The sequence below is a fragment of the Penicillium rubens genome, assembly GCF_028828025.1.
Source record: "Penicillium rubens strain IBT 27055 chromosome Unknown utg000004l_segment0_segment0, whole genome shotgun sequence".
In the NCBI taxonomy this organism is placed as follows: Eukaryota; Fungi; Ascomycota; class Eurotiomycetes; order Eurotiales; family Aspergillaceae; genus Penicillium; species Penicillium rubens.
The window spans coordinates 2,510,722-2,523,107 of record NW_026890602.1 but is presented as its reverse complement, the minus strand read 5'-3'; the positions used below and the strand labels follow the sequence as shown (position 1 = coordinate 2,523,107).

Sequence of the window (12,386 nt, the reverse complement as noted above, 5' to 3'; positions counted from 1 at the left end):
GAATGTGAAAGAATATGCCCATGCACTAACTCGAGTCATCAATTAGTTCGACCTAATATGTTTTGTAGCTCCTTTCTGTCATTCCCTTCCTTGCACGACACTAGAAGTGCCCCTACCGCGCGATATGTTTCCATTAAATCCTCAGCAAGGTTCGCAGCAAGCTGAAAAACATCCTCCTCCTTTGCATATTGTTTCATAGGTGGTAAGGGATGGCGATACTGTCAGATATATTTAAATCCACGGAAATTCCGAAAGATCTTGTAGGCTCCATGCAGTGTCGCACACATACCACCACCCGCCGTAGCCCAGGCAGCTCCCTGCAAGCGCAAGGAGTTGATCGGTATATTACGATTCTTTGTTGGACCTTTACGTTTTCACTTAGCTGAACTGGGATTATTACCAGGAGAGACTACGTACCTCTGGGCACAGGCCATGATCGTCTTGGTAGTCTCCCGACCTGTGAATCAAGGAGTGTTTGGAAATCGTTGACTGATGAAGACATCTCTCTCAGTCGAATATGCGAGTAGTTTGTAGTTTCTTAGGTATTTGATGGTTTGGTTTTCTTTACTTCCTAGCGTTGCGATGTCACGTAGTTATATATCCTGATATATCTATAGCTAGCGATTGGCACCCAATGACATCCGAAGGCACATCATCTGATATTCTACATACAGACAGCGGTTCTGGTAGACTGGTGTTCTTAGTTATAATTCGCTTTCTCGCTCGGGATCCGTGGTTGACTATATCAAGGGCTTGATATCTGGCCGTGGGCCATGCTGTGGCAAAGGAACATGAACTCTGGAATCGGTCTGGATGCTTTTTAATTACTCCGTACTTAGCTATCAAAGGAACAGCAAGGGTGAGTAATATAAATCGGAAAGGGAAAGCCGTACAAGAAGATGACAAAAGAGCAAAGAACTTAGGACTTTTGTCTGATAACGAACCACAGTGTGATGTTGTTGTATTTATTATATTTTGTTCACTATACTTCTATAAGATATTTTCAATGTCCCTTTCTTCTCAGGAACCAGAGAATGGCCAAAAACACCGATGCAGCGATGTACGTAAACCCAGTGAAAAGCTGTGCACCAAGGTATTTTCCTGTTGCATTGGTCAACGCCAGGGCAATTGGCTCTGAGAAAGTCGATGGCACAATAATACTCAGCCAAACAAGATTCATCCCGTGAGCGACTCTTTCCACACCAAGGATTTCTGCAACCAAAGGTGCTATCGTTGCCCAGATGTTTCCCGCCACAAGTCCTTCAGCAATTGCATAGAACATCAAAAGTCCGTAGCTCTCCGAGTTCACCCAGACTGCCAGGCTAAGAACGCCAGCAATAAAGGTTGTAATGCCGGCGATGTTGATACGACCGACGCTGTCACTGAAGTAACCAATGAGAGGTCGGCCGATAGCCTGGCCCAGATTGAGTATGCCACTGACCAGTGAGGCTTGAGAGGAGGTGAGGCCAATCCGTTGGCCGTAGTCAGCCAAGCTGTAAATCAAGATGAAATAGCCCAGTATAGTGAAGAAGCTGAATCCGATCAAAAGATCAAAGTCCCGAGATTTGAGGATAGCGATATCCATCGTGATTTTCTTGGTTTTGTCTGGTCTGTTCCGATCTCTGATCAAGAGCACACAAACGGTATTAACCGAGAATGCCAGAAGACCGAGTACTCTGAACGCCCAGCTGAGACCGATATTGTGAATCATGGCTGACGCCACTAGGGAGTAGATAAGACCGCCAAGGCCAGCGCCTGACAGGGAAATACCACTGGCAAGTGATCGTTTAGATGTAAACCATTGTGGGACCACCGATGCGACAGGAATGAATAGCAAACCCATTCCCAATCCAAAGAGAATGCCTTGGGTAAGAAAGAGATGCCAGATTTGTTTGGCGAAGCTGGCACATATGAGACTCGCTGTTTCGCAAATGACACCTGCAAACATAGTCTTTCGGACACCATACCTTTGCGTGGAAATGGTTGCGAGGGGAGAGATTGTGAACATGGTGGTCAGGCTCAGAGAGCCTACAAAGGCATATTGTAGTTTCGTTCCGCCCTCAAAGGTCCCATGCTTGAGATAGTATGCCAGAAAAACAGCATATGCGGAATTGAAGCCCCACGAATGTGCGTTCACGACGGCAGCGGCCACGGCGCATACCCATCCGTAACCGCCATCGGGAGCATCCGTCTCAGGGGCGACTACCGAGGATTCTTGCCCAGACTCGTCTGCATCCTCTACTGTTTGTGTTGGGGTTTGGTTTTTTGAAGCGATCAAGGTGGAGTCTTTGGAACCAATCCAAGGGAGTCGACAGAAGATTGACGGCCCATGCCTGGGTGGTGCTCCCATGGTGATTGTCCGAGGCGAAAAAAGAACCCAGTCAAATGAGAAAATATTCCGAGGTACAATGGCTGGGTATATAATGAAAGCCCCGGGGGCAGGAAGAATCGAGCTTCAAATCGGCGTTGTATTGGCCTTATGCTCTGTGTCCAATCCCTGAGCACTATTTTCAATTTGTCTCTCAGTTTCTAACAAATAAAACCATGTGTGCATGAATATTTTCAACGTTCTTTATGGAATCACATCCTTGCTTGTATATCGAGTGAATTTGACCAGACCCGACATACAGTGACAAAGCTCCCCCAGTTCGGGGAATGAAAATTGACAATGGGTCTAACTCGTAAGCTCCATTGGAGGTGAGAAGTGGCTATCTTGAACTGACCTATACCAGCAAGCATCTGCTTCGACCTAAATTCGATTGGGAAACGTGTGGATATCCTATCCCGGTCTCTGCTCCACACCATCTCAGGGCTCAAGTTTCCATTCGCAGTTCAATCACCGACATCAATCTCCCAACTTGCCCGTATAATTCTAGTCCATCTGGGAACTTTCCATGTCAACGAATCGTTTGCTCCGTTGTATGAGCCTATTTAGGTAGAGTACGCGGAGCAAAATATAGGACGCGATGGAGAAGTGCGCCTATCACGTATTATTTTGCCCTAAACCGGCAATAATCGACCGCTTCAGAGTCAAGTTCTTCGACGCTTATTTGGCCAAATTTCGGCTCCAAAAGTTATTATATGCAAGGCTGTAATCTAATTTTGTTTCTTTTTACGCTACTGAGCGGGACATTGTGCAGTGTAGTATTCGGGCTACAAGGGGTACCAAGCGAATAATGGGTACGTGTATACCATACTATAGGTCTATGTGGACCCAGGAGCACGCATGCTCTGGCGCATGAAAACAGGTAATTCATATAGCAAAATACCAAGTAGGTCTCGAAAAAAAATTACTCTCTTTACCCCCAATCTCCTGTGTGTGTGTGCGGTCACTGTCACGCCTTTCAGCGCACGAGGTCAATGTAATCCCTCTGAATGCGCTGCATCCACTCATCTACCGGGATCACACCTTCGCCAATCGGTACGTAACCATCCTGTGGAGAATCAATCTTGGGTAAGTGGAGAAGCTCGTGCGTCTTATTGCAGAACAAAACCGGGAAACCGGTCTCATCAAGTTTTCCGTAGCACAAATTCTCGAATTTGACGTTGATACAATCTTGGCACCAGAACATCTCGTCTGCTATGTTCCAAGAGGCTCCGCATTCGCCTTCGCAGGAGAGACTATCAGACTCTTTGTAACGCGCTGCAATGAGAGAACGGATTGCCATCACATTCTCTTTATCGTCTAACGCGATGAATAACCACAAGAGCTCTTTGTAGGCAGGGAGGTCGTTGTCTTCGATATCGTCGGTCAGGATCTCGATACCTTTCCGCACTATGTCGCGAGCAATAAGCTTGGCCTGGACTAGATCGTTTTTTCTCGCGTGATATCGGACAATGTATATAGCAGGCGGAAGCATGACACTGGATTCGGGTACGTCCTCCGGCAACAATGTTTGTATTTTGTCGAGATTGATAGATGCAGCTTCCTCATCGTGCGCGGCAGCTGCATTGATGGCCTTTTGCAGGTAATACGGCGCGATGCTGCTTATCAGTGACGACAGAAGATCCGGACCGGCACCCTCCTCGATGGCCTTACGCCACTGTTCAATCGCCTTTGGTGACCCATTATGAAGCGCATTGAGCCCACGCCCGTAGTAGTATCGAATATAGCAGAGTCTAGCACGATCACCGCGTGCCTCGAGCTTTTCCACACAATCCTGGAAGGCGTCCACGATGAACTTGACCCGATCTGTGTGGAGAGCCGCTCGCAACATCAATGGAAGCTGCTTTGTCTGGGTCATGTCAAAAACGCACAGGATCATCAGCTCGGATAGCGCATGCTCTTCTAGCACATTCGAGCTATTGGCAATTGTTTCTAAAAGTTCAATATAATGTAGCCATTCTTTACGGTCGGCACACATCTGCAGGAACCTCACATCCCGGGGATAGTCAGTGGGTTCAATTCGCATCGCTGTCTTCACAAAGTAAATGGCAGCATAAAAGCCCTCTCCAGGCAGCCACAATGTCTTCTCGGCGAGGATGAAGTACATCGTTGAATACCCCGATCGGTTGAGATAGCACTGCTGCCACTCGTGGTCAGACCCAAGGCGACTAATGACAGGCTTTAGGATTTCGATCCCTTCTTCAGCCGAAACCTTGCTCGCCAAGAGGGATGATGCTCGCCAATTCTCCCCATCGATAGCTAGCGCTTTTGCGGCTCGCTTCTTTGCTCCCGGCGTGATCTTGCAGGCAAGTAGCATGGCGGCAATTTGCGAGTGCCAGAATGAGTCTCTCTTGCGGATTGCCAGGACGTTCGCGCACCATTGGTCGACAATTTCGATGTCCCGAATGGATGAAGTAAAAGGATCCTTCTCCTCTGGATTTTCGCTGCCTTGTTCGAACTGAAACTAGCTGTTAGCTTGCCTGGAAACTCGCTGTTCTAGCGAAGAGCTCCATACCTTCCGAATATAATACACAATGAACTGGAAAGCGCCCCTGGTGACCGGCAATTTGTGCGGCTCTCGCACGAGGTGGAAGGCCATTCGCTTCGCGGCTGGTGCTAGTAGCTTGCCATGGCCGCCGCCATTGATCACGTCTGAGATCCACTCCTTGGTTTCTTCGTCGGTGATTCCCGAAGTGACCGCCGAGTCCCTAAGCCATCGAATGACAGTATTCGCAGTATCGCTTTCAAGTAAAAGCTTCTGGCAAATCTCGATTCGCACAGGAGTAAAGCGACTTGACTCCCGGTTGCAGAGCAATGCGTCGATTGACGTATCATGTGTGAAGAGCTTGACAAGGTGTTGGCCAGCTTCAACCTTTAATTCAATGTCGACAAAAGCCAAATCAACCGCGGACAGATGCTGATCGAAGGACTGTCTAGCATAAGGCAGTAAGCCATTTTCCTGTTTATCTGCATCCTCCGCTAGAAATTTCAGGCAGGTCAGGGCCATTTTAGCCTCTGCCGTATTCGAATCGTCCTGGCAGATGCGGGTACCCTTATCCAGCGGCTTCTGTGCGAGCAACGCGTTTATGTCCAGCTTTGTGTAGGTACTTGGCGGACATACTGTGGCGAGGAAGTGTTTGATCATGTCGACTTCACCCTGGGAGACCGCAGTCGGGCTATGTTGCTCCGGCTCATGACGGGCCTTGTGCCTCTGCGGAATGGCTTTCTCAACCTCTGGAACTTGGAAATTCACCTCGCCTCTGTGGGTGATCGTGAAGAGAGTATACTTCGCCTTGAACTTGTCTGACAGGCGAAGGAGAGACTTTCTCTCATTCCGTGCACACAGAGCAGTAGTCATTCGGGTCTCCGTTAACGGACCCCGGTGGTGTTGTATCCACAGAATGATCTCATTGATTTCTGATATTTCTGTATCGGTGAGATTTCGGTTCAGTTCCTCAATTTCTTTGCTGATCTGCTCCGTACGCTGCCTTCCTGCATTGTGCACGATGCTCAAGATTTTGTCGGGAAACTCTTGTTTGCTGATCTCGTCGAGGGCGAACTTGACTCGGACATAATCACCCCCTGTTTCTTTTATCAGCCCATCGCAGACCGATTTCCTGAGGTCCCGGACGCTGGCGTCGGCACAATTATTCAGTGGCATCATGGAATTCATGCTCGACTCAATCAGCGCCTCGATGTCCGGTTTATTCTTCGCCTCGATGTGTATCGGATTGAAAGAGATGCCGTCGGCCTGGCCCAGATGTTCAAAACATTCCGGGTCGCAGGTTACCAGGACCCGGATCCGGCAGCCTGTTGCTGCGGCAGACACGTCCCTCAGAAAGCGGAGCATGCCTTCTCCCATTTTGCCCACAAGGCCGTCAATTATGATATAAAACATGCCGTGCACTTCACGAAGATACGGGTTTTCGAAAAGGAGACGCTGTGACATGGCGGCCACATCAACAACTTGATACTCTCGACAGATTTCAGCAGCAGACCTCCTGTAGCGCGCGTCGGCTAACGTGAATTGCCAGACAAGGGACTTGGCCACATCATCAATGTTGCTTACGCTCTGCATAGCTTTGACTTCGTCTCCTTCAAGGAAGTAGAACGCGGCGGTAGCCCGAGTATCTGTTGCCTCAGTGTGACCTGCTCGGTGTAGAAAGTGCTCTATGATGGACGCCGCCAGGAAACTCTTTCCGGTGCGACTACCGCCAGTAATTGTGAGGATATTGGCTCCGGACTGGCCTTTTTCCCACCGTGCAAACATCGGGTCGTCGAATATCCATTGGCCTGTTGATGGCAGTCTTTGTTTCATATAGTCGCGATACCTGTCGCTCCAGATATGCACGATGTCGCGGCCGTAGCCTAGAGCATTTTTGATGGCTGCATCGGTGCGGCTCTGCTCATGCGCCTCCTTTCCCTTCATTGTCGCGGTGTACATATCCTTGAGTTTCTTCTGCACCTGGGAAACCTGATCTTGGATGTTTTTTGTCACGTCCAGAGTGATGCGGGAGGCAGCCGCAGCCTGCTGCGAGTTCAGAAAAGTGTGTGCCGAGATTAAAATGTGCTCTTTGCCGACTTGTTTGGCCATCTGACCGACCAAGTCTTGGATATTACTATCGCCCAGGAACGCAATTTTGAAGGCGGTCTTGATCTTCCCCCTCGAGGTGTGCCTCAGCGAGATAGCATGATCGCATATTGTGACGAACAATTTCAGCTGGTTGGCCGTAAGCTTGGTAAGGCTGACGTCCATTTTCCCCTGGGTGTAGATCCTTAGCCGGTCGAGATAGTCCGTGCATTGGTCGAAAAGGTCTTTGAGGCCATCGAACGCGCTCTGGTAGCCCTGCCACGCATTAATGACAAAGCCAATGGCATTATAGCATTGCCCGGCAGCAGGAAAGACCTGTCTATGTCAGTGAACCTCATCTCGTAGTACCTTCAGTGAGGTCTAGTATCTCTCACCTGCGATGCTCCATCTGCGACAAATCCGCCAACGGTCTGGATAACTTTCAACGTATTATTAAAAGTCTCCTTAACTGCATCTCTCTTGCGCGGCTCCACATCTGGGTGTTCGGTGGAATAGAGGGTTCCCATGACATCCTCGATTTCCATGCCAGTCTTGACGGGTCTGCCATCCCTCCGAGCCAGGCTAGCGACCTTATCTTGAATCTCTGTCCAGATCTTCTGTATCTCCTCATTGTCCTCCAAGGCAGGCCCAAGGGGACCCGGGGCTGGGCTGCTTAATTGCTGGTCTGGGGGCGGCGATGGTTCCGCATACGTTGACCCCCCTGCTTCCTTTGGCGGCAGCAGAACCGGCGTCAAGGCCGCTTCCGGTTGTCCCGGGGGATTGGGCATGGTGTCCTCATGTACTTCGACCTGGGGGAACGGTTTGTCCTGGGGGGACGGTTTGTCCTGGAGGAACGGTTTGCCCTTGGGGGACGGTTTTTCCTGGAGGAACGGTTTGTCCTGGGGGAACGGTTTGTCCTGGGGGAACGGTTTGTCCTTTGTCTTGAACTTCAGGCAACGAAAACGCATGGTGTCGGACTTGTCGCCAGTGCTTTCGTAAAACAGGCGGACGGGCTTACAAGACAATATATCGCATTCCGAGTTTTTCAGTTCTTCTCGCGATTGATCGGCATTGTCGGCTGAAGCTCCCGCACTAATGCACGGCGTAGGAGCCACTTTCATGCTAGTCTACTTATTCAGGACTAGTTACAACACCAGGCCCTCCCCAGCCTCGCGTCCTGGCAGAATTAGGAACCCGGGGGAATGGTTCCAAGATCTAGCTGAAAGCAGCTCGGCTCCACCTGAGAGATGATCATCATAATACTCCTTTTTTGTTTCCAATTGCCTCCCTAGGCACCAGACAGAGATGGGCAGATGATGAAAAGGTAAGTACCATACATCTCTAGAGGCAGTCCACACCAGTGATTCACGTGTACTTCTCGCATTTCGAGGAACTGGTAAGGAGTCCATCGAACAAAGGTGGAGTGCTGAAGGTGAATTTACCCCACCGTTCAGCTCCGTTCAGCTCCACTATAACCCTAGCTCCACCCACGTCGGCAGAGAATCCCTCAGCCTGAGTTTCTCGGAATTCTACTCGTCCATAGCTGTGGGTCTACCCCGTACTCACCTATTCAACTGACGTAAAGCTTATGCGGAATGCCGATCTCTATTAAATCTGGATTGTTTTGACTGATGTCTGTACGGAGTACGGAGTACAATATTGTATATCCCGAATACCATCTCCTCAGTATACTATCCTTACGCCATGCGCGAATAGATTGTTCGGGTCTCCCCTAGTCCTGGTAGAGGTAAATTACCTTCGCTACAAGAAGCCTTAAACCTCAGTGGCCACTCTTTTGAAAATCTCCTAGGTACTGCGATACCGAAGACCCAGGATGACGGCCAACCCACTAGAGGGCCTTCACGAAGTCTACTAGTAAGAACTCGGAGCTAGTTTTAGAGGCTTAGAGTATAGTTTGAATACACCTAGTACTACAACATAGTTATAAAGCCTTTATAGTAGTATTATAGGACCCCTATCACTCTGATCATACTATACTAGACCCTTTTGCATAGGGTCTTCACAGATTGTTACACATCCCTACTTGATATCGATATTTTTAAACTAAATGGGAACGATCTGGTATACGCTTCTACAATAGGCTCCAAGTTCTATCAGTTACTGACTCAAAGGAATATCAGTGGATGAACTAGTCGTTTCTGGATGGCTTTGGGTAAGGTAGCCATGTTGAACCTATGACTTATCTGCAATAGACCTCAATGTTTCAAAAGCTCACTGAAGACTCAACCAATTCTTCTTCATCCGTTCAGCAAAGCTGAAGAATTTGGCGACTCCCACCGCAGCTTCTACATGTCCTTCCGGGTCTTTCACTTCCTCTGGGAAGGCGATGCCGCCAGCATAAAGTCCTTGGACCCTCTCAGCCCCGTCGCCGTAATGGAACCCCGATGAATGCATGTCAAATGTGAGCTCCTCTCCAGCCAGTTGTCCGTCAATATATAGTGCCGGTAATGGTGAACGTATGTATCCGATTGCATAAATAATATGGGTGCAGCGAGGTAAACGCTCTCGAAAAGCCAAATCTTGGTTTTGGCTCAAATCAACCTGTTCTATAATTTCTGGGTCTGGGTCATTTTCCATGACTTCCTTGGCCCATTCTGCGGTGCTTCCTTTGAGCCCGGTGTTATCGAAAATAATACCGCTGTCGACATACTTGGCGTATTTGATTGGTCTGCGTCCAAAATTGACAATTCTGATGTCTCGTTCTTTCGACTTCGCACTTTCGTAAAGATTTTTGCAGCACAAGATGCCGGAATGAGAGTTGCCAATAACTGCCACCACCGACTTACCATCCTTTGGAAGAATGGATGCTAGGTGAGAGCGAAGCATACACTCGTCCAGATCAAGTACGGTCAGATCTTTATTGAATGGGTAATGCATACTGGAGCTCTGGGGTTGGGAACCGGTACACATAAATAGTCGAGTGGTCTTAAAGCTCTGGCTAGAGGTTGACACAGCCCATATGCCTCTCTGGCATGGATTAGCTGAGACTTGCGGACTGGGTTGAAAACCACACACATTCAATGAAGCCTTCTCGACTGCACCTTCAACGTTTTGGACCTCAGGACGCTCTAACAGCCCATTTACGAGCATACGTACCATGTCCCCGGAAAAACTGAGCTGGCAAGTCTTGTCTCCGTCCATAGATTCAAGTTTGGTCACAGCGTTAGGTGCAGGAATAGATCTTATGATTGAAGCGCAAACGGGAGAACTATAGATCGCCTTCAAGTAATCCCGAATCTTGGTGTTACTGCATCGGTCAGCAAGGATATGTGTAAGCTTCGGAAACCGACTCACGATGATATCTCTCGGTATACAGTGTTGAGTCTTCCTCCCTCGAAGGTCCTGTCAATCCATAAAATCGGGTTGAGACCTGCATCGCACAAAGCTGCGAGGGTTGCCAGCCCCCGGGCCCAGCTCCTATGACAGTAGCTTCATAGGTAATACTCTCCATTGGAAATAATAAGATAGAGGTAATTAGCCGCGGACTCTGTAAGAAATTCTGCAAATGTGAAGTCCATTGTTATGGTATGACGTCATACTTTCTGACATGCAGAAGATCCCCACTCGGTCTCCACCGGTGTTTTCCGGCGTTCGTTCCCGGCGATTGCTTCGGCGACGGAATCGAGGCACTGTCCCCTCAAGTCTAGCTACAAACATAGCTGGCAGTGATAGTTTGAATTTCTTTCCGTTGATTATTGTCCTTAGGTAAGCCTAGTTGGCCGTTTAGTCTGATCCCAGTTCGGGTTGTTTACGAGTGTCCTTGCAATTAGCCGCAACAGCACCTCTTCTTGACTTATCCAATAAGCTCTCTCATCGCACTCTGTTCGGGCATACTATCGGACTTCAATGTTCTTAGTTCATATCGATCACCAAACGGAACTCGTAATTAACTCTAGCTTCAAAACTTGCAGAAATGTATACGCACACCACCCTCAAGTCTCAAGAAACCTATGTAGCTTTAATGTTTGTTTTTCCTTTCCGCTGATTAAATGTACCTCTTTCGAATACAATGCACTCTAACCGGCCCTTGCATTTTTTACGAAAATTACCGAAACCTTACTAACGGAGGGTCCGACCCGTGGACATCCAGATGGAAGGATCACCCACATGCAATTATACTTTTTACTACTCCGTAGGCGAGCTATACAAAAGGTACATACGTAGGTTCTAATTTTTAGTAATACAAAAGTCTTCGAAGACTTATTATAACCTGGCATATAGAATAATCTGCTCTATTTAAATTTAGCTTACAATAATCTAGTGTAAACTATACTAGCCTTACATCCCCACGATAGTATAGCTCGGATTGTAAGGGAATTTGGGCTTTGGACCAAATCCTCCGCCAAGGATATTTTTCCCGGTAAACGAAGCATATTGTGCATATTGACTAGCTATTTTCCTGTATTTTGAGGGAGTTTTGTTTAAATTACAAACAGCAGCAGAGATTGTCTTATAGTAACGACATTTGGCTCATTCCTTGATAAAGCCAAGTAGATCTTTGTTGACTTCGTCAATATTGATGTTGTGAATAGCGTGGGATCCCCCTTTGTAAATCCTCAGTCTGCCTTGAGGCAGAAGTTTTGCTGACTTCAGTCCAGATGCCTCAATAGGAACAACTTGATCATCATCACCATGTAGAACTAGCACCGGGATATCGATCTTCTTTAGATCTTCCGTGAAATCCGTTTCAGAGAAATCCTTGATTGAGTCATACGCTGACTTGAAGCTGGTGTTCATCCCTTGCTGCCACCAGCTACGGATTTGCCCTTCGCTCTTCTGCGCACCAGGTCGGTTGAATCCAAAGAACGGTCCGCTAGGGACATCCAAGAAGAACTGCGCGCGGTCTTTACGCATTGCCTCTCGGAATGAATCGAAAACGGACTTATCAGTCCCCTCGGTGTTGACACTAGTCTTTACCATCAGAGGGGGCACGGCACCGACCAGGACGGCTTTCTTGAAACGGCGTATGCCATGCTTCCCAAGGTAATGGGTAACCTCTCCTCCGCCGTGCGAGTGGCCAACCATAACTGCATCTTTGACCTTCAGGTGGGCAAAAAGCTCCTCGAGGTCATCGACAAAGGTGTCCATGTTGTTCCCGTCCCAGGTTTGAGCAGATCGTCCATGGCCACGCCGATCGTGCGCAATAACACGGTAGCCGTGATCGGCGAGATATATCATCTGATTTTCCCAATTGTCACTGCTCAGGGGCCACCCGTGGGAGAAGGTGACGATGGCCCCTTCAGGGTTACCCCAGTCCTTGTAGTAAAGCTCGGCTCCATCTCGAAGCTTCAAGTATGGCATGGTTGTCCACAACGGTGCTCAGCCTTCTCAAGTCTCTCAAGTTCAAGATTTGTTTTATTTCGAAGGGTAGTGCGAAGGGTAGTGTGAGTTGGCTCATAACCGGAACTA

The 12,386-nt window shown here is 48.4% G+C and overlaps 4 protein-coding genes across 4 annotated transcripts; all 4 read right to left on the bottom strand.

Annotated features, from left to right (window-relative positions):
- Window positions 1–1,003: 1,003 nt before the first annotated feature.
- On the bottom strand, window positions 1,004–2,350 carry N7525_010935 (MCT family MFS transporter; the record flags this gene model as incomplete). The annotated part of the gene is made up of 1 exon (XM_002561082.2): window positions 1,004–2,350. The coding sequence occupies one exon, from the start codon at window positions 2,348–2,350 to the stop codon at window positions 1,004–1,006; it is 1,347 nt and encodes a 448-aa protein (XP_002561128.1).
- Window positions 2,351–3,344: 994 nt separating this feature from the next.
- N7525_010934 (uncharacterized protein) lies at window positions 3,345–7,924 on the bottom strand (the record flags this gene model as incomplete). The annotated part of the gene is made up of 3 exons (XM_002561083.2): window positions 3,345–4,844; window positions 4,902–7,292; window positions 7,352–7,924. 3 exons carry the CDS (start codon window positions 7,922–7,924, stop codon window positions 3,345–3,347), a joined length of 4,464 nt encoding a protein of 1,487 aa, XP_002561129.2.
- Window positions 7,925–9,188: 1,264 nt separating this feature from the next.
- Window positions 9,189–10,076, bottom strand: N7525_010933 (uncharacterized protein; the record flags this gene model as incomplete). Its single annotated transcript, XM_061215287.1, has 2 exons — window positions 9,189–9,944; window positions 9,993–10,076. The coding sequence occupies 2 exons, from the start codon at window positions 10,074–10,076 to the stop codon at window positions 9,189–9,191; spliced, it is 840 nt and encodes a 279-aa protein (XP_061067799.1).
- Window positions 10,077–11,447: 1,371 nt separating this feature from the next.
- N7525_010932 (alpha/beta fold hydrolase) lies at window positions 11,448–12,278 on the bottom strand (the record flags this gene model as incomplete). The annotated part of the gene is made up of 1 exon (XM_002561085.1): window positions 11,448–12,278. The coding sequence occupies one exon, from the start codon at window positions 12,276–12,278 to the stop codon at window positions 11,448–11,450; it is 831 nt and encodes a 276-aa protein (XP_002561131.1).
- Between the last annotated feature and the right edge of the window lie 108 nt (window positions 12,279–12,386).